The sequence below is a fragment of the Cervus elaphus genome, chromosome 29, assembly GCF_910594005.1.
Source record: "Cervus elaphus chromosome 29, mCerEla1.1, whole genome shotgun sequence".
Lineage (NCBI taxonomy): Eukaryota > Metazoa > Chordata > Mammalia > Artiodactyla > Cervidae > Cervus > Cervus elaphus.
In genome coordinates this window covers 24,638,591-24,665,757 of record NC_057843.1, presented here as the reverse complement: position 1 = coordinate 24,665,757, position 27,167 = coordinate 24,638,591, and the positions used below count along the sequence as shown (strand labels likewise).

The 27,167-nt window shown below is 35.4% G+C and overlaps 1 protein-coding gene across 3 annotated transcripts in view; it reads left to right on the top strand.

Moving 5' to 3' along the window:
* The window catches only part of DENND4C (DENN domain containing 4C), a 108,425-nt gene that overhangs the window by 15,637 nt on the left and 65,621 nt on the right, over positions 1–27,167 (top strand). For 2 of the 3 annotated variants that reach the window (XM_043890706.1, XM_043890705.1), the window contains exons 2-10: positions 12,090–12,411; positions 13,439–13,691; positions 14,710–14,779; positions 16,684–16,853; positions 19,541–19,779; positions 20,685–20,751; positions 21,826–21,884; positions 22,768–22,912; positions 25,780–25,955. In XM_043890706.1, coding sequence (XP_043746641.1) covers positions 12,107–12,411; positions 13,439–13,691; positions 14,710–14,779; positions 16,684–16,853; positions 19,541–19,779; positions 20,685–20,751; positions 21,826–21,884; positions 22,768–22,912; positions 25,780–25,955 — 1,484 coding nt within the window. In that variant the 5' untranslated portion in view covers positions 12,090–12,106. Of the gene's footprint in view, positions 1–12,089; positions 12,412–13,438; positions 13,692–14,709; positions 14,780–14,812; positions 15,427–16,683; positions 16,854–19,540; positions 19,780–20,684; positions 20,752–21,825; positions 21,885–22,767; positions 22,913–25,779; positions 25,956–27,167 lie in introns of those variants that run through there. The other variant, XM_043890707.1, reaches the window with a different exon arrangement.

The following is a 27,167-nucleotide window of genomic DNA, read 5'->3' as shown; positions in this document are numbered from 1 at the left end:
CCCTCACTCCTTGACAACTTTAATTTTTTGATCTGATAGTGTGCTTACCTCTTTTCCTTTTAATTTGTTATTATTTTCACTGTGTATTTAGTAGTCAAATGAACTTAATAGAATTTTTTCATAAGCTATCATTAAATAGACTGTGAATGAGACTGAAATGCATTAAGCATATATGTTTTGCTGCTTTGTGATACCTATTGCTGTTCTTTTTTTAAATTTATATATTTGGCTGTTTTGAGTTTTGGTTGCAGCGCACAGGCTCAGTTGCCCTGTGGCATGTGGAATTTTCCCGGACCAGGGATTGAACCCATGTTTGCTGCATTGGCAGGAGAATTCTTAACCACTGGACCACCAGGGAAATTCGTATCTATCTTTTTGAATCAGTGCTTTTGTTTTCTTCCAGTAAATACCCAGGAGTAGAATTGTTGGATTGTTATGATAGTTTTATTTTTAATTTTTTGTGGAGTGTCCATATTGTTTTCCATACATTTTCCCATTAAATAGCTGGTCTTTTTGTCTTCTTGATTGTTTCCTTTACTGTGCAAAAGCTTTTGAGTTTGATGCAGTCCCAATTGTTTATTTTGTTCCCTTGCCTGAGGAGATATATCCAAAAAAATATTACCAAGACTATTGTTAAATAGTGTACTGCCTATATTTTATTCTAGAAGTTTTGTGGTTTCAGGTTTTGTATTTAAGTCTTTAATCCATTTTGAACTTATTTTTGTGCATGATGTGAGAAAGTAGTTCAGTTTGTTTCTTTTGCATGTAACTTTCTAGTTTCCCAGTGCCATTTATTGAAGAGGCTGTGTTTCCTCCACTGTGTATTCTTGACTCCTTTGTCATAGGTTAATTGCCCATAAAAATAGATTTGTTTTGGCCCACTTTATCCTATTTCATTGATCTGTGTATCTGTGTTTGTGCCAGTGCCATGCTGTTTTGATCACTGTAGCTTTATAGTATAGTTTGAAATCAGCTCATGTGGCACCTTCAGCTTTGTCTTCCTTTCTCAAGATTATTTTGGCTTCCTTTCTCAAGATTTGGGTTTTTTTTGTGTTTCCGTACAAATTTTAGAATTATTTGTTCTAGTTCTGTGAAATATGCCATCAATATTTTGATAGAGACTAGCATGAATCTCTAGATTGCCTTGGATAGTACATTAGTTCATCTAGTCCATGAGCACGGTATATCTTTCCATCTGTTTTGCCTTGGATAGTACATTAGTTCATCTAGTCCATGAGCACGGTATATCTTTCCATCTGTTTTGTCTTCAGTTTCTTTCATCAGTTTTGCAAATACAGATCTTCCACTTCCTTAGTTGGATTTATTCCTAGATACTTGTTTTTGATGCACCTGTAAATATGTTCTTAATTTATCTTTCTGATCATTAATTGTTAATGTATAGAAATGCAGCAATTTCTGTATATTCATTTTGTATTCTGCAATTTTGCCAAATACAGTGGTGAGTTCTCATTGCTTTTTTATTTGGCTGTGCTAGTTCTTTGTTGCTTTGCAGACTTTTCTCTAATGGGGGCTACTCTTCCTTGCAATGTGTGGGCTTCTCATTGGAGGGGCTTCTCTTGTTGCAGAGCACGGATTCTAGGGCACTTGGGCTTCAATAGTTGCTGCATGTGGGCTCAGTAGTTGTCATTCCTGGATTCTAGACCACAGGCTTAATAGTTGTGGCACGTGAGTTTAGTTGTCCCATGGCATGTGGGGTCTCTCTGGACCAGGGATTGAACCCATGACTCCTGCATTGGCTGGTGACTTCTTTACCACTGAGCAACCAGGGAAGTGCCTCCCCCCACCCCCACTCCATCCCTTTGTTTTTTTCTCTTTTAGCCATACTGTGTGGCTTGTGGGATCTTAGTTCCCCAACCAAGGAAACTATTGAACCCATGTCCTCAGCCATGAAAGGGTGGAGTTTTAACCACTGGACCACCAGGGAATTCCCTCAGGATTTTCTATGTACAGTATCATGTCTTCTGCACACAGTGAGTTTTATTTCTTCCTTTCCAAATTTGATTCCCCTTCTGTTTCTTTGATTTGCTATGGCTGGAACTTTCAATACTATGTTTATTAAAAGTGGAAGAGGTGGGTATCCTTGTCTTTTTCCTGATCTTAGAGGAAATGTTTTCAGCTTTTCACTATTGAGTATGATTTTTTAATGTGGTGTATTATGTTGATTGATTTGTGTATCTTGAACCATCGTTGCATCCCAGGAATAAATCCCACTTGATTATGATGTATGATCTGTTTAATGTATTGTTGAATTTGGTTTGCTAATATTTTGTTGAGGATTTTTACATCTGTATTTATCAGTGATATTGGCTGGCCTGTATTTGTGTGTGTGTGTGAGATACTCTCTGGTTTTGGTGTGGGGTGCTTCTGGCCTCGTAGAATGAGTTTGGAAGTGCTTGTTCTTCTGCAATTCTTTGGAATAGTTTTGAGAAGGTTAGGTGTTTTTCTTCTCTAAATGTTTGGTAGAATTTGTGTGTGAAGTTATCTGGCCCTGGACTTTGGTTTGTTGGGAGGTTTTTTTTTTTTTTAAATTACTGATTAAGTTTTATTACTGGTAATCTGTTTATATTTACTGTTTCTTTCTGATATATCTTTGGAGATTGTACATTTCTAGGAATTTGTTCATTTCTTCTAGGTTGTCCATTCTATTGTCATATGATTGTTCATAGTAATCTCTTATAATAATTTGTATTTCTGTGGTGTGGGTTGTAACCTCTTTGTTTCATTTTCTATATTATTTATTTGGGCCCTTTTTTTTCATGATGTGTCTGGCTAAATGTTTATCAGTTCTGGTTATCTTTTCAAAGAATCAGTTCTTAGTTTCACTGATCTATTCTTTTTTTTTTTTTAATTTTTATTTATTTATTTATTTATTATTGTTTTTATTTTTTTAATTTATTTTTTTATTAGTTGGAGGCTAATTACTTCACATCTTTTTTTTTTTTTTGCCTCTATTTCTTTTATTTCTGCTCTGATCTTTATGATTTCTTTTCCTCTACTATGGGTTTGATTGCTCTTCTTTTTCTCATTCCTTTATTTATTTTTCTTTTTTCCCCCTCATTCCTTTAGCTATAAGTTTAGGTTATTTATTTGAGATTTTTCTTGTTTTCTGAGGTAGGTTTGGGTAAGGTAAGCTTGTGTAGGTAAGCTTCCTTCTTAGAACTGCTTTTCCTACATTATCATAGATTTTTGATTGCTATATTTTAATTTCTTCTTTTTGACATCATATTTTATATTTTTTTGTTTTCTGTATCCCTTAACTACTTACTGCAGATGTAAATGATTTTACTACATTGGTCTTTTAATCTTCCTTTGTAAGTGGTTGATTTACCACCTTTACTTTATATTTGCCTTTATCAATGAGATTTTTCCTTTTGTAACATCTATTTTTCTAGTTGTAACCTTTTATTTTCCACATGAGAGTAGTCTCTTTAACATTTCTTCTAAAAATACTGCGTCTTGAGCCCTTGGTGAAAGTAGCTGGGTCTTGAGGCAGATAGGGTGGGTGTCTTTAGCTGGCTGGGCCACAGATTGGTAGGGCCTGGGTAGCCACACGGCTTGAGGTGTCCCAGTACTGGCACTGACTGGGACAGGTCAGTGAGCTGGGACAGGTCCCATTGCTAATAAGTTAGAAGATTCCAAAATGACATTTGCCAGCACCAGTGTGTTCATGGTGTATGAGCTCCCAAAATGGTTGCTGCCAGTATCTGTGTCCACAGGGTAAGCTCCAGTTGCCTTCTGCTGTTCAAGAGATTCTCCAAGATCAGCAGGTAGGCCTAACCCAGGTTTCTTTCAAATTACTGCTTATGCCCTGGCTCTCAGTGTGTGAGATTTTGAGTGTGCCCTTTTAAAAGTTGAGTCTTTATTTCCTAGAGTCCTTTGACTCTCCTGAAAGTAAGCCTCAGTGGCCCTCACAGCCAGACATTGTAGGCGCTCATCTTCCTGGTTGCAGTCTCTGGGTTAGGGAGCCTGATGTGGGGCACCCTGGGGAGTTACTTCTGCATTTGTAATTATCCTGTTTGTGGTTCCCACCTGGAGGTGTGGTTCTCTACCATATCCTGTCTCTAGCCCTCTTGTTTGTTTCATTGTTGTAGAACATCTTTTCTGCTAGTTTTCAGGTCTTACCAGTGTTACTCTGTAAATAGTTGTGACTTTGGTGTGCCCTTGGGAGGAGGTGGGCTCGTGGTGGCTCAGCTGGTACCGAATCCTCCTGCAGTGTGGGGACCAGGGTGCGATCCCTGGGTTGGCAAGATCCCTTGGAGAAGGGAACAGCTACCCACTCCAGTATTTTGGCCTGGAGAATTCCATGGACTGTATATCCATGGGGTCATAGTAAAGAGTCGGACATGACTCTGCAACTTTCACTTTCACTTCACTTGAGAGGTAAGCTCAAGGTCTTTCTATTCTGCCATCTTGACCACTTTTTTATCCAGTCGTTTTAGCATCCATTTGATGATTCTTACTTGAATCTGAATACTGTGATGCTTGTAAAATGGCTTTTAATAATTTCTTAGGTGTTTATTATGTTATATTCTGTTTTGAAGAGTCTTCCTTTGCTTCTTTCACTTTTATTCATTTATTTTATAATATCAGCTGTGTGGACTCAAGGCCTAAAAAAAGTCAGTGTTTTATTAGTCCATTACTGTCACTCATTTTGATGCTAAACTTGTTCCCAGATTGGCCAGTGGGAGACTCTTCAAGCAGTTTCAGTCCCCTTTTGATAGAACCCCCCGTTAGTCTTTGAGCAGTGCTTTTTTCCCCCCTTGTATAAAATATTCTAGGTGTATCCTGTGTTATTTTTTTTATAACAATTTAAAAAAAATTTTTTTTTTAAAAATAACAATTCCTGCCTTGGAATTGGCCATTTCTCCAAGGAGCTCTACTATCTCTTGACTGGAAATGTCGTAAAGAAACAGAGATTTAGGTGCTGGGCTTGTTTGTTGCTGGTGGAGTGACACAGCTTCTGGGTTTTTGTTTTTGTTTTTTTTAATAGCAGAAAGGAGGAGGAGATACACTGACTCACACATACATATTTTACAGTTTTATTGAGCTGTATTCTATACACCACACAGTTCATCTGTTTAAAATATATAATTTACTGATTTTTAGTGTAGTCACAGATTGCTCAACTATCACCACAAACAATTTTAGAACATTTTTATTCCCTCAAAGAAACCCCCTACCCATTATCAGTCTTCCCTATTTCCCCTCACCCTCAGGCCTAGCAGCCAACCACTTTTTCTGTGGATTTGCCTGTGCTGCATCATATAAGTGGAATCATACTATCGGTCTTTTGTGACTGACTTCTTCCACTTAGCATGTTTTAAGGGTTCATCCATGTTGTGGCATGTATTACTACTTAATTTTTTTACTGCTGAACAATAATAGTTCATTGTATGAATATACTATATTTATCTCTATCAGTTGATGGACATTTGGACTGTTACCATTTTTTGTAACCAATAATGTTTACACACATGTATTGAAACATTTTTATTTTTGAATTATTTTAGGTTTACAGAAAGGTTGAAAAAATAGCACAGAATTCCTGTATTTTTCTATGGCTGACATTTTATATTACCATGATACATTTTTCAAAACTAAGACATCAATACTGTTACATTGTTGTTAACTGAAATCCAGATTTTATTTTAATTTGACTAATTTTTACATTAATAAAAGATTTCTGTGATCTAATTCAAGGTGCACATGCCTTCAGTTATATATATTTTAAAATTGTGAGTTCATAACGATACCTCTTAATTCCATTCTCAAATAGAGATTCTTACTTGTCTTATCCCATCCCTTAGTTATATCTCCCTTTTCTCATAGCAAAAACTCTGGCTTCCAACAATTATGCCATTGTAGAGTTCATATTGAATAATTTCAGAATTGTTACAAACATACCAGTATTAAAAAAACAAGCCTTCTAAGTAAAGGTTAAGATTTATTTTCAGTTCTTCATGTTAAATTGTCCAAACTTTACTTGGATTAGTTTTCCTTTTTCATTCTCTTGTATGTAATTACATTATCAGTTTGATATACACTTAGGTTCATTGGCTCACACAAATTTCATGATGAAGTTGGGTATTTAACCAGGTCAGTACTTTAAAATGAAATTTAGAAATTGTTCTTTTATAGATATTTAATCTTTAGAGTGAATATAGCCTGCTTATGCATTTTATTTGTATGGTATTTAAGGATTTTTAATGAGTGGCTACTGTTAAAACTTGGTGATTTAAATAAAAATTTGTATTATTCCAGTGCTCAACTCTGTGTTATCAGGGTAGAGTTGGAAAGGAACTATCCGGGCTCTCTACAGCCCAGGCAGTCACACTTGGCGTGGGAGGTAGATGACACATGGTTTGGTCACAAGAGCTCTGCCCTGGAATATTGGAGGTGTGTGGTGGGGAGCGGGGGTGGGATCTGGATTATTTCTGCTTTCTCTTGAAAATACAAGAAGGAAGTTCTGATTTTACCAAATCCGTTTGGCAGTAGTTGGATGAATTTGACCAGTAGTCACTGCCTGTGTTCTCTCTCTAGTTCTGACAGCTCATATCTTCTGTGACTCCTTTAAAGCGTTTGTGTTTTCAGCCTTTCTTTATATCCCTTCTTCCTTACAGAACTGTCAGTTGCAGGTGCAACAGTGTGGAATTACACTGTTTTGTGTTCATAAAAAGAAGCAGAGTTTATCTGAAATGAGTTACTTTTTTGATTTTGTAATTCCATGAATCAGCCAGCATAACTGATGTTGATAATACTTTTTATGTGGAATCACTAAGGCCTTAATTGTAGCAGATAACTTTGATAATGCATTACTTTCATTGTGGTTTAAACAATGTTCATTTTTCATTCTCTATGGTTTGGAATGCCAGGGAACACAGATATTTTTGAAACTTTAAAAAATCTTTTTATTTCAGTGACAGGAATTTTGTAAATTACATTTAGTCTTGTAAATTGAAGTTAATAATATTTTGTTGATATTAAGAGTATTTATTTATTAAAATGTATGCCATTCTAAATAGTAAGGTGAAAAGAAATTGATTCTGAAAGGGTATCTTGACTATAGTTGGAAAATGAAGTCTAATTATTTAACCGTATATCGCCTAAGTTTTAATAAATATTTTAATATTTTTCAAAAGTTTTTGTTAATACAGACTAATTTTTACCGGAGATAAAGCATTTCATAATGATAAAGGGGTCAGTTCATCAAAAGGACATGGTAATTCTAGATAGTTATGTCTGCAGAGCTTTAAATTACATGAAGCAAAAACTGATAGAACTAAAAGGAGAGACATCAACAGATGTATAATTATAGTCAGATTTCAGTAACACTCTGTTAATAATTAAACAAGTGGGCAGAAAATTAGCAAGGATATATAGATTTGAATAATACTAATAACCTTCTTGGCCTCTCTCCAGCAAAAATAGAACATACATTCCACTAAAATGTACATTGTATTTATCAGAGACTATATTCTTAGCTGTAAAACTAATCTCAATAAAGATAAAAGACTGTAAGTCATATGTAGTATATCCTCCAAGCATAGTATATTTAAGTTAGAAATTGGTAACCGAAAGATTCTTGGAAAATTTCCAGGTACAAAATTTGGAAACTGAAAAACATTATGTAGCCCACTGGTTAAAGAAAATACTTTAAGAAAGAGAAATTTTAAAATATGTTCAACTGATTAAGAAGAAGACATAACTGAGTTCATGAGATGCCACGAAGACGATAATGGAGAGGAACATTTTAGCTCTGAATTCATACATTAGAAAAGAAAGATCTCAGTGACCTCAGCTCTGACCTTAAGAAACTAGAAATAGAGCAAATTAAATTCTACATAAACAGAGGAAAGAAAATTATAAAGTTCAAAATAGAAGCCAATGAAATAGACAAGCAAGAAAGAGAAAAACCAGTGAAACTGAAAGCTGGTTCTTAGAGAAGATCAATAAAATTGACAGTTTTCTAGCCAGACTGATCAGGATAAAAAGAAGGCACAGACTTGATTGATATCATAAATGAGAAATGTGACATCACTACATATTCTACAGATGACTAAAAGAATAAGGGGATATTATGAAAAACTTTATACAAGTAAATTACACAACATAGATGAAATGGACAAATTCCTGGCCATATGCCCTCTCCCACTTCTTCATTTATTCATTTATTTATTTTAATTTTTGGCTGCTTTGGGTCTTGCTTGCGGCCTGATTCTCCGCTGTCCCGCGGCTTGTAGGATCTTAGTTCCTGGACCAGGAATTGAACGTGCGTCCCTTGCATTGGAAGGCAAATCCTTAACCACTGGATCACTGGGAAGTCCCCCCAATTCTTACGTTAAAATGTAACCCCCAATGTGGTGGTATATGGAAGTAGGGCTTTGGGAGGTGTTTTGGTCTTGTGGATGCAACCCTCATCAGTGGTTTTAGTGTCTTTCTCAAAGAGACTCCAGGAAGACTCTGCTCCTTTCCACCCTGAGAGGTTACAGTGAAAAGACAGCCTTCTGTGACCTAGGAAGCCAGCCATTACTAGACACTGAATCTGCCAGTGCCTTGATCTTGAATTTCCCAGCTTCAAGAAATAAATTTTTTGTTGTTTGTAAATCACCCAACCTATGATATTCTGGTATAGCAACCTGAATGGACTAAGACTGATACAAACTCTGAAACTACAGAATATGAAAGTTTACTCAAGAAGAAATAGGTAACCTGAATTGCCCTACATGTTAAAAAAAAATGGATTTATAGTTTACGATATACTCTCAAAGTAAACTCTAGACCTGGATGTTGGAAAAAATTAACAACAATTCTATAAAAATTCTTGAAAACTGAAGGAGAGAGTTTCCCCAAGTCATTCTGTGAGACTATCACATTCAGTTCAGTTCAGTTCAGTCGCTCAGTCGTGTCCGACTCTTGTGACCCCATGGACTTCAGCATGCCAGGCCTCCCTGTCTATCACCAACTCGGGAGTTTACCCAAACTCATGTCCATTGAATCAGTGATGCCATCCAACCATCCCATCTTCTGTTGTCCCCTTCTCCTCCTGCCCTCTGGAGAAGGCAATGGCAACCCACTCCAGTACTCTTGCCTGGGAAATTCCATGGATGGAGGAGCCTGGTAGGCTACAGTCCATGGGGGTCGTGAAGAGTCGGACTCGACTGAGCGAGTTCACTTTCACTTTTCACTTTCATGCACTGGAGAAGGAAATGACAAGCCAGTCCAGTATTCTTGCCTGGAAAATCCCAGAGACGGGAGCCTGGTGGGCTGCCGACTGTGGGGTCACACAGAGTTGGACACAATTGACGTGACTTAGCAGCAGCAGCCTCCTGCCCTCAATCTTTCCCAGCTTTAGAGTCTTTTGAAATGAGTCAGCTTTTCGCATCAGGTGGCCAAAATATTGGAGTTTCAACTTCAACATCAGTACTATCACATTATCTTGATATCAAAATCAGTTAAAGATAGTATAAGGGGGGAAAAAAAGAACTATATCCCTCATTAACATATGTAAACTTTCAAACAAAATTTTAGCAAGTAGAATCCAATAATACATGAAAAGGATAATATATGGATGGAGAATAAGCACATGAAAAGGTTGTCGACATCACCAGTTATTCAGTTCAGTTCAGTCACTCAGTCGTGTCCCACTCTTTGTGACCCCATGAATCGCAGCACCCCAGGCCTCCCTGTCCATCACAAACTCCCGGAGTTTACTCAAACTCATGTCCATCGAGTCGATGATGCCATCCAGCCATCTCATCCTCTGTCGTCCCTTTTCCTCCTGCCCCCAATCCCTCCCAGCCTCAGGGTCTTTTCCAATGAGTCAGCTCTTCGCATGAGGTGGCCAAAGGATTGGAGTTTCAGCTTCAGCATCAGTCCTTCCAATGAACACCCAAGGACTGATCTCCTTTAGGATGGACTGGTTGGATCTCATTGCAGTCCAAGGGACTCTCAAGAGTCTTCTCCAACACCACAGTTCAAAGGCATCAATTTATCGGCACTCATCTTTCTTCACAGTCCAAATCTCACATCCATACATGACCACTGGAAAAACCATAGCCTTGACTAGACGGACCTTTGTTGGCAAAGTAACATCTCTGCTTTTTAATATGCTGTCTAGGTTGGTCATAACTTTCCTTCCAAGGAGTAAGCGTCTTTTAATTTCATGGCTGCAGTCACTGTCTGCAGTGATTTTGGAGCCCCCAAAAATAAAGTCTGACACTGTTTCCACTTTGCAAATTACATCTATAGCTAAGTATCACTATAGGCATAATAGAATGTAGTCTAAATTTAAAAGACTGACCTTCTAAAGTGTTGGAAAGGATGTGGAACGACTGGAACTCTCAAATACTGATGATAGGAATGTAAAATGATATAATCATTCTAGAAAACTTTTTGGCACTTTTTTAGAATTGCATATACCTACCAGGTGATCCATTCATTCCATCTTAGAATTTGACTAAGATAAATGAAAGTGTATGTCTGTTAGGCTTGTACATGGATATTCATGTAAGCTTTCTTTATATAAATAATAGCTCCAAGCTGAAAATAGCCCATATGTTTATTAATGTAGGTGAATGGATAAACATCTTGTGGTATATTCGGACATGGAATTGTTGTTAATTGTTTAGTCGGTAAGCCGTGTCTGACACTTTTCGACCCCACAGACTGTAGCCTGCCAGGGGAATACTGCTCAGCAATAAAAAGGAATGAACTGTTGATATAAATAGTAACATGGATGAATCTCACAATAATTACATAAATGAGTGAAAGAATCCAGACCAAAAAAGAATACACTGTGTGGTTTGAGGTATATCAGTTCTAGAAAGTAATCTATAATGACACAAAGCAGGTCACTCATTGTCTGGGGAGGGAGGGATGATGAAGGGGTACAAGAGTATTTTGGATGTCAATGAATGTATTCTCTATCTTGATTTGTGATATGGTTTCATGGGTGTATACATTTGTGAAAACTTACCAAATTGTGCACTTTAAATATGTACATTTTATTATATGTAAATTATACCTTAATAAAGTTTTTTTAAGAAACACATAAAATCCATAGAAATATTTAAGATTTCAGAAGCTTAACTTTATTTTTAGTGTTGCTGAGTTTAAAGATAATAGAAATCTTGACTCAGCATTCATGTTCTCTAGATTTCTACCATATATTACCTAAGTGTCCTTTAATATGTGTTTTATATAATTTTGTCTTTTTTGGTTATTTTTTTTTATGCTGTATCTGGTATTTATATATGAAATAGTTAATGACCCCTAAACACACTTAGTTTTGACCCTTAAACACTCTTAGTTTACCCGGTGTTTACTCAAAGTTTTTTAACTGTACGGGCATATTCCTGATTGAATTAAGAGACTGGTTTAATTATTTTTATTGCCTTTTGTTGTTGTTTAGTTGCTAAGTCCTGTCCAACTCTTTGTGACTCTCATGGCTCTGTCCATGAGATTTCCCAGGCAAAAACACTGGAGTGGGTTGCCATTTCCTTTTCCATGGAATCTTCCCCACGCAGGGATAGAACCTGTGTCTCTTGCATTGCAGGAGGGTTCTTTACCACTGAGCCACCAGGGGCGCCCAGTTTTATTTATTATTAGTATCTTTATTTTTTTCCTATTAGATCTTGAATAATTCATGAAGAACTCAATTCATTTGTTTAAATGTAAAGTTTAGCTCTAAGAATTCTGTAACTTAGAATGATTTTTTTAAAATAGTATGCATTTTGTTCATGTGTGTGTGTATGCATTTTGCTGAAAGGAAAGCACCATGGCCCTCTTCCGATAGTTTGATTATCCTTAACAGGGCCTTAGGCATATGATAGAATCATAGTTGTCTTACAGATGAATTCGTGCTGTAAACTTCTACTTTGTAGGAGGTAAAAATTGATGAAATGCTATCATAACAAGCTTCTTCTACAGAATGACAACAGTTTGTAAATCCAACTGGGAAGTATGCTGGTTAATTATTGTTAACTCAGGAATATTTTAATTTAGTGAATTAGGGTAAGGCATTTCATTTAATCGATGTATTTTTTTTTCTCTCTGTCTCTCTCTCCCAGGATATCTAGTAGCAGCCATGATAGAAAACAAAGGGCCCAGAGTGGTGGACTACTTTGTTGTGGCAGGTCTCACTGATACATCTACTCTTCTGGATCAAGAAATAAATCGTTTAGATACTAAGTCAACTGGACCTAAAGCTCCAATTACAGACATTGCAGTTATTAACAAATCATCTGGGGAAACAGTACCTGAAGGTTACACCTGTGTTGAAGTCACTCCATCCGGTCTCCAGGCAAACTTGAACTATGGAAGTCTGAAAAGCCCAGAACTGTTTCTCTGTTACAAGAGAGGAAGAGAGAAACCACCCCTTACTGACATTGGGTATGGTGACTTTCTTTTGCTGTAGTGAAGGGAATAAAATTTATTTAAGGTGCACAGGAATAGAAATTTTAAAATCCTTGATGGTTCTGTTATTTGTTACTTGAAGATCAAGTGTACTAAGTATGTACTTCTGTCCATCCTTACTGAATTTCTCTGCATTGTACTGAGTCATTAGATTATTTCCTTTCAAAAGAATATTGAAATGAAGGCATTAGAGCCTGAAATGTGATTTCATTTCTGTTTGTACTTATCAGGTAAGTTTACTAAACATAAAAGAACAAAAAGCTATAGTGAAAGTATATTTTTAAGGAGCTAGTTAGGTTATGTGATCAGGGTTTGTGAAGCCCTGAACTCATTTAAGAAGAGCAGGCAGCAGCAGCTAGGATTTAGATCATAATTGTGTTGACCCTGTAGATATGTTTGCAGAAAGTTGATATCTAACCAATACTAAGTCATCTTTTCCATGACCATGGGATAACGTTTGGGTTGCCATTTCCTACTCCAGGGGATCATCCCAACCCAGGGATTGAACCTGCGTTTCCTGCATTGCAGGCTCTGTACTGCTGAGCCATCAGGGAAAGCCCTTTTTATTTATTAGCTCATGTGTAATTTCTTTAAGCAGTGTTTTATAGTTTCAGTCGAGGAATTTTTAAAGGGAAAATTTTTAGGAGAATTTTGAAAGTAAGTTTTGTGAAAACATCTGAATATTAGATAAAACTTCTAAGAACTGACCTGAGGATGGTTGGAGTATTGCCTGTCTTTTATTTCATGTTTCTTATAATCAATTAAAAAAAAATTGTTTGATCCTATTTACACTTCTGAAATTGTGTTCTAACTGTTAAAAAATAGTAGTTAAGAGATTTATAATTCCCAAAGTAATAATTTTAGTTTTGGTATGTAATTAAGTTTTGGGAAACAACAGGTGAGACCAAAAAAAAAAAAAATGTATTTTGTTATCAAGGAGAAAAAACTAGTGTTAACCTGACATAAGTTTACTTGTCAATTTTTTTTCTTCCCTCCCATACAGAGTTTTATATGATGGGAAAGAAAGGCTTATCCCAGGATGTGAAGTGATCCAAGCCACACCCTATGGTCGCTGTGCCAATGTCAACAATAGTTCAACTACTTCACAAAGAATCTTTATCACTTATCGAAGGGCTCCTTTAATTCGGCCCCAGAATTCTTTGGCTGTAACTGACATCTGTGTCATTGTAACCAGTAAGGGAGAAACCCCTCCCCATACTTTCTGCAAAGTTGATAAAAACTTAAATTGTGGAATGGTAAGAATAAAATTTCATTTCTGAAATTTCATATGAAAATTAAGAAAAATTTTTTGGATTCCTCTTTATCATTTGGTTCATTATTTACTCTCAGTTTATATTGTCATGATTTAAAAAAAAAAATTTAGCCTTCTGATTTTCATGGTTCATTGTAACTTAAAAAATCCTTAGCTATCTGATGTTTTAGAATAATTTCATCCAGAAAATAGATACCTAAAGTAAGGGATTTTTTTTTTTCCCTTGGTATGTGCTAATACATCACATTAATGTACAGATTTTACTAGCTTTTGGGTTTCAGTGTTGTCTGCAAGGACAACTTCAGGGAGACTGGGTTGAGATACTGCATATATTTATTTAATTATCTTAGATATTGTAGTTTTCATCCTTATTTTAAAAGGGTTATAGTGAAAAAGAAAAATACAACGTATGCATTGGATTTATAGTTTTTTTATGACCCTAAAGTTATGTTTCTTTTGAGTTGTGTTTATGTTGAGTTATGTTTATTTTGAAAAATATTTTAAATCAGACTGAAAGCCTAAATGACATAGTCAGAGCTGACCGATGCACCCAAGGCTGTTTGTCAAGACCAGTTTGACTCTGGAGATAATGACTTCATAGCCTCTAGTGGCCCCAGTCTTCCCTAGTTTGGGCTCAGCATCCCCTCCATTTTGTGCTGTTTCTTTCAAATAGAGGCAGCCTTTGCATGATTACAGAGTTCTGAACTTTTTGAAACAGACCTCACATCAGTTTAATTTTTGTGGCAATGTTTTTTTATTACTCCTTTTCTTTTAGTGTTTTCCATTTTATGCTTTGTTATATTGTATACTATATAGTCTGCTTGATAAACATGTTTTTTTTTTTTTTTGATAAACATGTTTTAAATAGACTTCCCTGAAGAAATAATCAAAATCTTTAGAAGACATTCGACAAAATCAATTGATTTTCACTCTTTTGTCTTTTATTTATTTATTTATTTTCTTTTCTTTTGTCTTTTTAAAACCTAACTTATATTTTACAGTGGGGTTCCAGTGTGTTTCTGTGTTATAAGAAGTCTGTGCCTGCTTCTAATGCTATAGCATATAAAGCTGGTAAGTAAATTTGGGAAAAAAAAAAGGTTTCTATTTCTATAGGAATTGTTACACACTAACATTTGGTTAGAAGAGACAGTGTTTGCTCCCTTATACAGTTTGTGGAACTGATCTATTCATAAATTGAGTTAATTATAACTTTAGCATGTAAAGACATTAAGTTTTCTTAAGTTCATACTACAGGATATATTCATATTACCCCTTACCAACAAAAATACACTATTAATTGAACAGAAAATTTTATTCCAAACAAGCATTTGTGGAATAAACATTCAAACTGTTAGTCTACTCTAATAGATTTAATAGTTGAGTGGAAAATGCGTACTCTCTGACCTTTTTATATTTTGACAATCAGAAAGGTGTCAAACTGCATCTTTGCTTCTTATATATCTCCTTCTCTTATTTCTGTGTGTCTGATTTGAAACCACATGTTACTTGCCATGAGAGGTGGACTTGCTTCCTTTTTCCCTTGTTGCAAAGAATCAGCTATATGGAAGAGAGGAGGGCCTGAGAACCTTTTCTGCCATGAAGTGTTTGAGAAATCTATCGTCACATTCTTACTGCACAGTAAAGTGTCAAGGGCTGTAAAGATTTAAGTGTGACCTCTTCATCCCACTGGTATGGTGGGATAAAAACTGAAAATACAGGTATGCTCCAGCTGTAAATAGAAGAGATACTGGAATACTTCTTGGTGAACAGAAGCAGTGTCATTACTTTTTGTCATGCACAATTTTTGGAGTAAGGTTTTACTTCAGGGAAGTCAGGCAGATCCATATATGAGAAATCTTAATTGTCCTCATAAAGACATCCATATTAATGAATCAAACCATTTAATTTATAATATGAAAATAAAGGCAGCAACTGACAGTTATAAATTTCAGTATCACTTTAAAATGTAATGCTGTTAATATTGCTGTAGTGTGTTGATTATATGCGGTTTCCTTAAAAAAATTTTTTTGAGGTGTTAAGTGTCACTTAAACTTACAGAATTAACTTATAGAAACAAATTTTGTGAAACTGTTTAGGCATTTGATATAAGACATACATATTAGAATAAAGAGTTTTGGAGACTGAATTTGGACTTAAAATTCAGCTACTGATTTTCAAATGTTTAACCTAGAAGTGTCTGTGTATTAGAGATATTAGAGATGTCATGTAGCTGTTTTATTCTGAGGAGGCTTTGTTTGGCTTCTGAGAGTGCCCCCCTCCTCCTGCTTCCTTGATCTCTCATACTTTGTACTTAGTCACAAGAGTTTCTATCTCATTTACTTTTCATCTTGCATTCATTTTACACTGCTGCTCATTCAAAATAAGTTTAGGGGCTAAGATAATTTCTGCTGCCTTAGCTATACTGTCCCTTCACTGAGTTTATTTTTTTTTTAATAGGAGGCTAACTGAAATAGTTGGTAAATTTCCCTGAATGTTTCTTGCATTCTCTAAGATGTTGGCACTATGCAGGAGAAATAAATTAATGGTTCTGTTAAATAGAGTTTTAACTAGTATATTTAATACATTTTAGTGTTATAGTGAACTCTAAGTCCATGAGTAAAAATAAATGTTAAATTTGTTATTCTCATTTCTGATATGGCAAGAGAAAAGTTGATCTTGAAATTTCACACATAAATATTTCACATATAAAATTTGCTATTAAAATGTCTTATTAGTATGTTTTACATATTAATAACTACTTAAAAGTAACAGTTTAAAAAAGATTGTTGCGTTGCCTGGTAGTGCAGTGGTTAGGACTCTGCACTTGCACTGCTGTGGGCCTGGGTTGACTCGCTGACCCGGGAACTGTGATCCCACAAGTTGTGCAGTGCAGCCAAAGAATGAAAAATAAAAAGAATAAATAAAATAAGGAATCAATGGATAAATAAATTATCATTATCTTCTTTCTCCAAAAGGTTTAATTTTTAGATATCCAGAAGAGGACTATGAGTCATTTCCACTCTCAGAATGTGTCCCTCTCTTCTGCCTTCCGATGGGAGCTACTATTGAATGTTGGGATCCCCAAAGCAAATACCCACTACCAGTTTTCTCAACTTTTGTTCTCACAGCTTCTTCTGCTGAAAAGGTACATGTTTTCCTTTTATTAAACCAGTTTTGCCCATGTTTTTAATCCACAGACTGTTTAATATGAGATGTCTCATTGAATGTTAGGATCCTATTCAGACACAATACATTTTTTATTTAAATTTTGTACTCTAATGCCCAAAGTGAGAAGTCAACATGAAAATTGGAATCAGGATACTGATACCACTTGAGTGTTCTTAGGAGCAAATATAAAGTCTCCGGAGAGATACAGCCAACACCCAGGACTCAAGATGAGTTTCTAGTAAAAGATAGAAGACATAGGTACCATAGGAAGAATCAATAAGACACAGACCTAGATTATACCTTTAAGATATTGAAATGATAGATAATATCAAAGATATTGTAAATTGAATATATAGTCGAAATATTTAAGACCTAAGAGAGAAGCTCAACACATCAAAGAAAGAACATGATATTTTGAAAACTGAATAGACAGGTTGGAAAAAGAAGTGTCTAGAAATGAAAAATATGTTCCTTAAAACTAAAAATTTAATCAGTGGCCTAAACAGCAGGTAAGTCATGCATGAAGGAAGAATTAATGAAGTGGAAAATAAGTTACCTCGAATGTGGCACAGGAAAACATAAAAGGAATTTAAAAATGTAGAGAATAGAATCAAAAAGACCAATAGATACTTAATAATCCAGAAGGAGAGATTAGAAAGAGTACAGGCAGCATTTTAAGAGCTAATGGTTGGTTGAAAGTTTTCCAGGGTTGATGAAAAATTGAGTTTTCAGGTTAAAGATGTACTCTGAATCTTAAGGAGAGAAAAAAAAAACATATATATAGAACCACTTATTTCATGTTATAATAAAACCATGGAATACCAAAGACAGAAAATATCCAGAAAGGAAAGACATAGCACTAGCCATGAAAGAAAAGGTGAATAATAGGACCTTATTGAAGTTAAGGACAGCTGTTCATTCAAAGGTACCATTAAGAAGGTGAAAAAGGAAAAAAAAAGGTGGAAAAGGAGAAAGTAATGTGATACAGTATGTGTTCCACGAGGGTCTTGTATTCAGAATATTTAAACAACCTCTACGTTGTCAACAGGATAAGAGATAACTCTGTGGCCCAACAGTTATACACCTGAGCGTATCCCAGGAGAGATGAATGTATGTATGTATTCTCCAAAGCACATGTGCATTTGTAGGTTCCAAAAACTCAAAACATGTATAAACAGTAATAATGACAAAGAATAATCATTTAAAATAAAAAAGAAATGGCAAAAAAATTAGGAAATAAAAAGTAAATAAAGCTACAGATCTAGTGGAAATTTAAAAATTGAAACCTTTCATAGGATATTTGATAGAATACTCAGTTTTATTGAAGAGTGTGACTGACAGAGGCTGACTTTTGTGAAGCAAACAAAAATGCATCTGTGTCCATGAGCAACCTTCATGTTTTCAACCACTGTAAGATGATTAACTAAGGTTAAGTGTCCAGCAGTGTCTGGAACATAGTAAAATTCTCAGTGAATGAAGGCCAATACTGTATTGACTGGATTGCTTACAAGTAAGCTAACTCTCTAGCTTAATAATCATTTGTAGTTTCTCACTTTGAAAGCAGTAAATATAAGTGAATTTTTAAAGATCTTCAAACACTTGAGTTACCGAATATACCTTGACTAGGAGAGAACAACAGAGCCTCTTTGAGATGCTTTTGTTATATTGCTTGTTAAAAACCCTTGAGATGACTTTGAAATAATTGTATCCAAGAGTAGTGTTTGTATTTGTAAATTCAAGGGTAAATATAATTCACACAGACATACATATGATATATATACACATGTATATACATACACACACATATATAGTGTTAGAAGATTTATAAAAGTGTCATTTATCTGTTTTCAGTTATAAGACTTATAAAAGTGTCACTTATCCGTTTTCAGAACCTTTTCATCACTTGAAACAGAAGCTGCTTCTAATCCTACCGTATGTCCCTCTCTTCTACTCTCTGTCTCTACCAGTTTGTCTATTCTAGGTAGCATATATAAACGGAATCATATAATATTTGTTTTCCTGTGTCTGGCTTGTTTCACTTAGCATAATGTTGTCAAGGTTTGTCTGTGTTGCAGTATTTTTCAGAATTTGATTCCTGTTAGGGGTGAATAATACGAGTATATGACTGTATGTGAGTGTATATACAGTCAGCCCGCTGTATCTGTGGATGCCAAACCTGTGGATCTGGAGGGCTGATTGTACTACTCGTACATTTTATATAAGGAACTTGAGCATTCATGGATCTTGGTATCCGCGGGGGGTTCTGGAATCAACCACCCTTGAATACTGAAGGACGACTGTACCACGTTTTGTGTATCTGTTCATTTGTTGGTGGACGTTTGGGTGGTTTCCATTTTTTTGGTTATTGTGAATAATGCTGCTATGAACATTGGTGTACAAATATTTGTTTCAGTCCCTGCTTTCGATTGTTTTGGGTATATACGTAGGTGAATCATATGGTAATTGTTTAACTTTTGGAGGAGCTGCCAACTGTTTTCCACCATAGCTGCAACCATTTTATATTCCCATCAGCAGTGCTTGAGATTTTTTTTTTCATTTTATCTGTCATATGTACTCTAAGAAAATAGTTCTTTTGGAATAGAGGAGAGAAATTAAGTTTTAAAAAACACTCAAATTTTATTATGAAATTCTTTTACTCTGTAGGTATATGGAGCTGCAATCCAGTTTTATGAGCCTTATTCTCGAGAACTTCTAACAGAAAAACAGCTTATGCAGCTGGGCCTGTTGACACCTGTGGAGAGGAAAATGGTCTCTAAATCCATCAATTCGAACAAATGCATTTGTTTACTCTCGCACTGGCCTTTTTTTGAAGCTTTTAGAAAATTTCTCATGTTTATCTACAAACTTTCTGTGTCTGGACCACATCCTCTTCCCATTGAGAAGTATGTATAATGATTTGAAGGGTGTCTGATGGAAAAATTGGATGTATATATGTACATTTCATTGTTTACTTAACTTTAAGCATAAAGAGTTGAAAGGGAAGGAGAATCACAGTCATCCTGCTTTTTACTTGCTCGCTTCTTCACAGAATCCATGACTTCGAATTTAGAACTAAGGAGTGGTGGTGAGAATCATCACATAAAAATGTGAGAATTCTTTCTGAGAATTCAGCTAAGGAAGAAACATACACGTTGCATTGTGTGTGTTCTTCATGCTTATTCTCAAATAACCAAGAGAAAAATAGCTGTTGATGCACACATACCCCAGCCAATCCAAATGACCATTTCAAGTTAAAACATCTCTAAACTGATGTAGAAATTAAGGGTGAGGTAATTGAGACTTCCCTGGTGGCTCAGATGGTAAAAGCGTCTGCCTACAATGTGGGAGACCCAGGTTTGATCCCTGGGTTGGGCAGATCCCCTGGAGAAGGAAATGGCAACCTACTCCAGTATTCTTACCGGGAAAATCCCATGGACAGAGAAGCCTGGTAGGCTACAATCCGTGGGGTCGAAAAGAGTTGGACAGGACTGAGCGACTTCACTTTCACTTTCTTTAATACTAAAGTAAGGTTTTGATTTTAGTGTTGACTGACCTCTACATGTTTTCCCTTCAATTTGTAATTCTCTTTGTCATGGAAATGTTTTGAGAACCAGAAAAATAGATGTGGAGTCACTGTCTTTTTAAAATCACGTCTTTTCTGACTTCTAATGGCACATTGACTTTTGTTTATTAAGTTTTAGGTAAGTGGCTTTGTCAAATCCGGGATGATCAATTATATTTAAGATCTGTTAAAATCCATGAAGTATTTTAGAAAAGTAATTGTCTTTATTTCAAAATTTTTTTCTAGGCACATTTCACATTTTATGCAAAACATCCCTTTTCCTTCACCTCAAAGACCAAGAATCCTGGTACAGGTAATCAAAAAAGAGTATGTTTGAAGGGAGGGCGGCATATGTTCATTCCAGTCATCGCAGTGTGGACTCTATGGCCCTTTGGGTTTGAGGTGGAGCAAGATGCATCCATTATGTCCTTGAATTCTTATATTTTGTATCTTTAGCGAATACTCTTTTGTACTTTTTTTTGAATTTAGGGTATACAGAATTGGAATAATTATAATACTTGTTCATGACATCATCATTGGTCCATTTGTGGCCTAAATTTATGTAGCTGATTTTAATAACATAAAACCCAGAATTATGTTGAGGGCAAGTTTTTAATATCAGAGTGACTTAATAAATATTAAATGTGAAATCAGTTATGGTTGGAGGGCATAAGTAAAGTTGTCTGTAATAGTGCTCTTCAAACTGTCTTTGTTAAAGGACCAGTTTCTTTTTATTTCCAGTCGATGGCAGACCTGTATAAGCATATAGCTTATAACATAAGCAGTCAGTGTAGACATGAACAGGTCTATACCCTGTCCAAAGACATGAGTTCACTGATAATGTAATTGGATATGAGAGCAATGTCAAATTTCCATAAAAGTTTCTAAATCACTTTCTCTCTATATACAATTTCTTCCTAGACCGATAACAGTTTGTAGACTGGCACTTTGAGTAGAGGCAAGCTATTTAAACATTTTTTCTAAGATAGTTACCAACCTTATATAGGATAGTCAGGTATTGTTAATCTTGAATGTATTTTTATTTTATTTATTTATTTAGAATGTATTTTAGTTCAGCAAGTATTAATACACATTAAGTAGTTGCCAAATACAAAGTAAATATTTGTAAGGCTTTTAAAAAGCAGTTACTCTTTTTAAACAGGTGTATTTTAATTGACTAACTGAATCAAAATTCATTTGATTTAATCATTTAATTATAAAGAACTATATACTTCTAAGTAAATACAGCTGTTGTTTTATATTTTAGTACATGGTTCCAAAACTGTATCAGTCTGCATGTTAAACAGTTTTCCATTTTACCCTTGATATAAATATTTAGGTTTCAAATTTGGCTTCGTTAATTTATCTTTTTTTTTCTTTTTTTAAGCTGTCAGTCCACGATGCATTAATATTATCACAACCAGTTTCTACACCTTTACCACTAAGGTAATTAACGGTATATAAAATAATACATTTATTCACTTGGATCAGAATGCTTTAATATATTTTAAGAGTTAGTATGATAGAACTGTGCTATTTTTACAAATGGAGAATAACCTTAATGTTTCAAAGTTTGATAGCTGGTTGTATGGTAGGGGTCATTCACCATTTTAAAAATGAAACACTTAAAGAGAGTTGCAAGATCAGATGTAGGGAGTATCTCCCTCTTCCTCTCATCTCCCCTCCCCATATCCAGTTTATTACTAAATATTTCAGGTGAACTGCCTTTACCTCCTAAAATGCCTTGAATCTCTTAGCTTCTCTTCGTCTGCGTGGCTGGTCCAGGCTCTGTACAGCCTTCACCTGAGCTGTTTCGTTATGAACCTCTTCACTGGCACCCTTTTGCTCTTGTTTTCCAGTTTTTTATTCACACTGCAGTGTGCCTTTTTGAGGATGCTAATATAAAATTGTTGGAGAATGCAAATATTTTTATTTGGGGCATAATCTCTTACTGTATTCACCTCTTCCTTTCCTGTGCTTTAGTCACAATATGTTTATTTCAATTCCTTGAACATGGCAGATGGTTTTTCTTGCCTCAGGAACTTTGCAAGTGTTGTCTCCCCACCAGCCTCTACCTTCTTTCTTTTGAGCTTGGCTCAAACGGCTGTTCTTTAGGGAGATCTTTCCTGATAAATGCCCCCTTTGTTTCCGAAGGATGAATTTGAATAATTTTCTTGCACCATCTCATTAACTTTGCTAGTTTGCAGTGATGACTAAATCAGGACTTGAGGTTAATATTATATTCTCAATGTATCAATATTCAGAAAATAATAAGCAAAGCTTAGTACCTTTTGGTGAAATAGTTGATAATCTTTCTCTCCTTTTCTAGTGGAGCGAACTTTAGCACCTTGTTAATGAACCTGGGTCCTGAGAATTGTGCAACGCTGCTGCTCTTCGTTTTACTCGAGAGTAAGATCTTGCTGCATTCTCTGAGGCCAGCTGTGTTGACTGGGGTAGCTGAAGCTGTTGTAGCTGTAAGTATAGAATTTTCTTTTTAGTACAGAATTCTTGAGAGAATTTTTACTCTGAAGGGAAATTTCCTTCAGTGAAAGCAACTTTGAAATTACCACTAAATGTTTAACATAAATGTAATAAAGTGGCAAAGAGATAATATAAAGAAAAAAAGTAATTTGTATTGAGAGAAAATTTCAGTTTCTAATTTTTCATATCTTGGAGTTCTTCAGAGAAGTTATATGATTACATAAAAATAGAACTTGTGAATGAAGTTTACTGTGTTAAATGAGAAGCTCTAGTCAATTTCAGCTGCCCTAAAATTGTGGGCAAGACTTTCTCCCAATTTGAACCTTTAATCATTGTGGGCCAGTAACATACACGAAAATCTAGGTGATTGTAAAATTGAACAATGTACAAATGCTTTGCTATTGTGAAAAGCATAAATAAAAATTCAAGTCCCCTCCGGTTTTAAAACCTCTTGATAGCATCCCCTTGCAATTAGAAAGAGGTCTGATCATTAGGGCTTTATAGGTCCATAGTGTTGAATTTTGGATGTTCCATTTCTCTATCTTCCATTATTTGTTTAATTTAAAATAGTTGACTCTCCTTTCTTCCCTTCCCCATTTTACTGACATGGAGGTAAGGATCTAGGTCTCTTTTCCACTCCTGTGTCCTCAGCACTTATTACAGTTAAATAGCATGGAGTAAACACTCTGTAAATACTTGCTGAATGACAAATGGGGTATGTCTCCAAGATCTTAATCTGGTCAAAGAAATGCTGCTAGGACTGAAAACACTAATAGCTATTTGAGATGGTTCCTGGGGGACAAAGGTCCTAGTTATATACTAATTATTCCAAACCTCCCCAGTTGCATGTGAAAGCAAAAGTAGTTATAATGTGAAAATATTTGTTAATAAACTGACTAGTTTTAGAAAGTTCCTACTCAAATATTCCTTCCTATAAAACTTTAGGGATTATCTACTGCCCTCTCTCTGAATCTTTGTAGTTTAGTCTCTTGCAATGTGAACTTGGAAATCTTATTAAAATGCAAGATTGCTTGAAATTTATGTAACCGATGTTGCTTGCAAGACTGTTGATAAATGAGGATTTGATAGTAAGGCAACTTAGCATTTAAAGAGAAGAAAATGGAAAAGAATGGTGACAGGATAAATTCTGCAAAAGGAGAATGATTTTGATATAAAAAAATATTGAAGAGTTAATGGAGCCTTGTAGCAAGAATTGGTGGAACCAGTGGATATTTTTGTGAAATTGACTGTATTTTTGATTGTGCTGTGAAAGTCAAAGATGAAAATAAGGATGTTGTATTTTGTTGTTCAGTAGTTTTATTCTGAAATTTCTTACATAGTTGGAGGTATAACATACCTTTTGTTGAATGGAAGATGGTCAGTTTTTACTGGAGGAAATCTGGAGTCCTTGCAAGGTCTTTTGCAAGCAGTTCTGTCCCTCTGCTCTCTGATATCATTTTCCACTTCTCTGCCTTTTGCTCACCCTGCTCCGCCTGTGCTACCCCTGGAGCATATTAGGCAGTCCTCACACCATACGGTCTTTGCCCTGGCTGTTCCTTTTCTTCAAAGCGCTGTTCTCCTAGATATCCCCTTGACTAAATCCCTTACCACCTTCAAGTTTCAGCCCAGTGTCTCTTTCTTAATGAGGCCTACCCGCTTTGGCCTGTTTAATACTATAGCCTACTTTCCCTCTTTCCTCTCTGCTGTTCTAAACTCTAGTACCTTTTACTTGGCTTTACTGTTTTTTTTTTTTCTCATAGCACTTAGCACTCTCTCACATGGCATATAGTCTGTTTATTACGTCTTCTTTTTGTTTTCTCTCTCCCTGCTAGACCAGGTGTTTGAGTAAAATCCTGGCTGCCGCTTGTTTTTTGTAAATATGTTTTACTGGAACCTAGGCCATTTATTTATATATTTCCTCTGCTTTCATCCATGAAGGCAGAGTTATTTGTGACAGACGCATTATGGTTTGCAAGCCATAAAATATTCTGTATATTTTACAGAAAAAGTTTGCTGACTCTTATGCTGTACTATAAACTTCATGAGGGCATGGAGCTTTGTTTTATACACTGTTAGAGCCCCATCGTGTAGAACAGTCTTTGGTACATGTTAAGTGCTCAATTGCCAGAAAGCAAGTAAATGATTGAAGACAGAATTCCAATTCTACCATCTGGAATAACTGGCAGAGGTAGTAAATGTTATAGGTAATTATTTGGGGTGAGTAATGATGGGTAAGGCGACAGTTGAACTAGACCTTGAAAGACAGCAAAGATTTTTATAATAGAAGAAAGATTTTGTCATCAGTGATTAAAATTTTAATATTAGTTGAAGTGGAACATTTTATGTTTATTTGGGCAGTTAGGAAGATTTTTTGTTGAAATTTTTAGTTGACTGTTACTATTCCCAAGATAATCGTTTAAATTTTTTGTTTTGTTTAGTTCTTGGTGTTCTTAGTTGAATTTTAATCAGAGGTTATCTTGAAATTTAATAGATGGATGAAATGCATCAGTTAGAAATCATGAATTTGTTTTATAAAATTTCCATCAATTTTTTCCCTTCTCTCACTTTCTCCATAAAGTAGGAATGTGGATTTTCTATAGACATTAGAATTAACGTTCAAAGAGCTGTTAGCATTTTAATTGTGCTTATGATCATTGTCATGCCTAAAGGTTTTAATCACAGTGGTTCATAGGATTAACCTGTAATGTTTTATAGTCATTTATATTTTGGAATGAAGTTTAAAGTGAAAGAAACTAGACTTTAACTGCTTTTTAACAGTCCCTTTCAATAATATTAGTTAATTACGTAATTCTTATTGCAAATTTAAAAGTTGGTTAATTTTTTAAAACTTTTTTCCCAGATGATCTTTCCATTTCAGTGGCAATGCCCATATATTCCCCTTTGTCCTCTGTCACTGGCGGCAGTGCTCAGTGCACCTTTACCGTTTATAGTTGGAGTTGACTCAAGGTACTTTGATCTTCATGACCCACCACAAGATGTTGTTTGCATTGACTTGGATACAAACATGTTATATCTGTAAGTTGATTCTTTTTGTATTATGTCCCTTTATATTTTTCTCCACATGTAATTGTAGTTCATCAAAACCATATACAAATTGGTACTTTTAAAAGTTGTTAATAAGTCTTCATCTTCAATTCAGTGATTCTCAATCAGGACAGGTGTCAGAGTCCTGGAATGTTACATAGTTTGAAAAAGAATGTGTTCAGTATTATAATAGTTTATATTGGATAATATTGTTAATGGTAGGCAGGAGATGTTTATGTTTATCAGAAGATAATATGGATTCTTAAAAAGAAAAAGGGTAAACCCTGCTTTCAGAGCTCAAGAAATATGATGTCTAGGTTTAATTCAGAATCCATGTGTAAGTCACAACATAGTGACCTTATCACAATATAGGGTCATATTATGCTGTTTCCTTAGTTCAAGATTTGAATTTTACGGGGATTATAGAGAAATTGATACTAAAAGTCAATCACAGTTTGTGTTTAGGTGATAAATTTGTATAGCAGTGATGTAACTGAGGGTTCAGAGAGAGTACCACACTCGTAAAAGCAGCATCATCCATCCAGTTCTAGATGGATGTTTAGGCGCTCCCTCCACACCCCATCCTCAACGACAAGAGCAGCAAAGTGGGAAAGAGCGGTAAATAGTGAAAGTTCCCTAGTGTAAGTGTCAAATTCCAGATCCTGGGGTGCTTTTATTCTTTCCTGTTTGATATTGGTAGAAAATGAATAGAGAAAGAATTTGGGATGAGACTTCAGTGGTTACAACAGTCGAATTGGTTGGGGAAAATAGGCTTGCCTGAACCCAAAGAATAATTTAAGGAAGGAAGAAAACATTTGATGTACCTTAAAAAACAATTTTGAAATGAATCTACCATTGTATTTTGAAAACTGTAATTGTGGTATTGTTGTTGCTCCATACTATGTTTGTATATTTATTTGAGCTTTCAATACTTTTTAAGAATTGAAGTATAGTTGATTTACAAAATTACACTATTTTCAGGTGTATAGCATAGTGATGTAGTCTTTTTATAGCTTATATTCCAGTAAAGGTTATAAAAGCTGATGGCTATAATTCTTTGTGCTGTGCAGCAATGGTCCCCAGCCTTGGCGGTACCAGGGACCAGTTTCTTGGAAGATAATTTTTCCATGGACTGGGGGGGCGGGGGGGCGCGGTGGTGGAATGGTTTGGGGATGGTTTGAGCAACAATTACATTTATTGTAC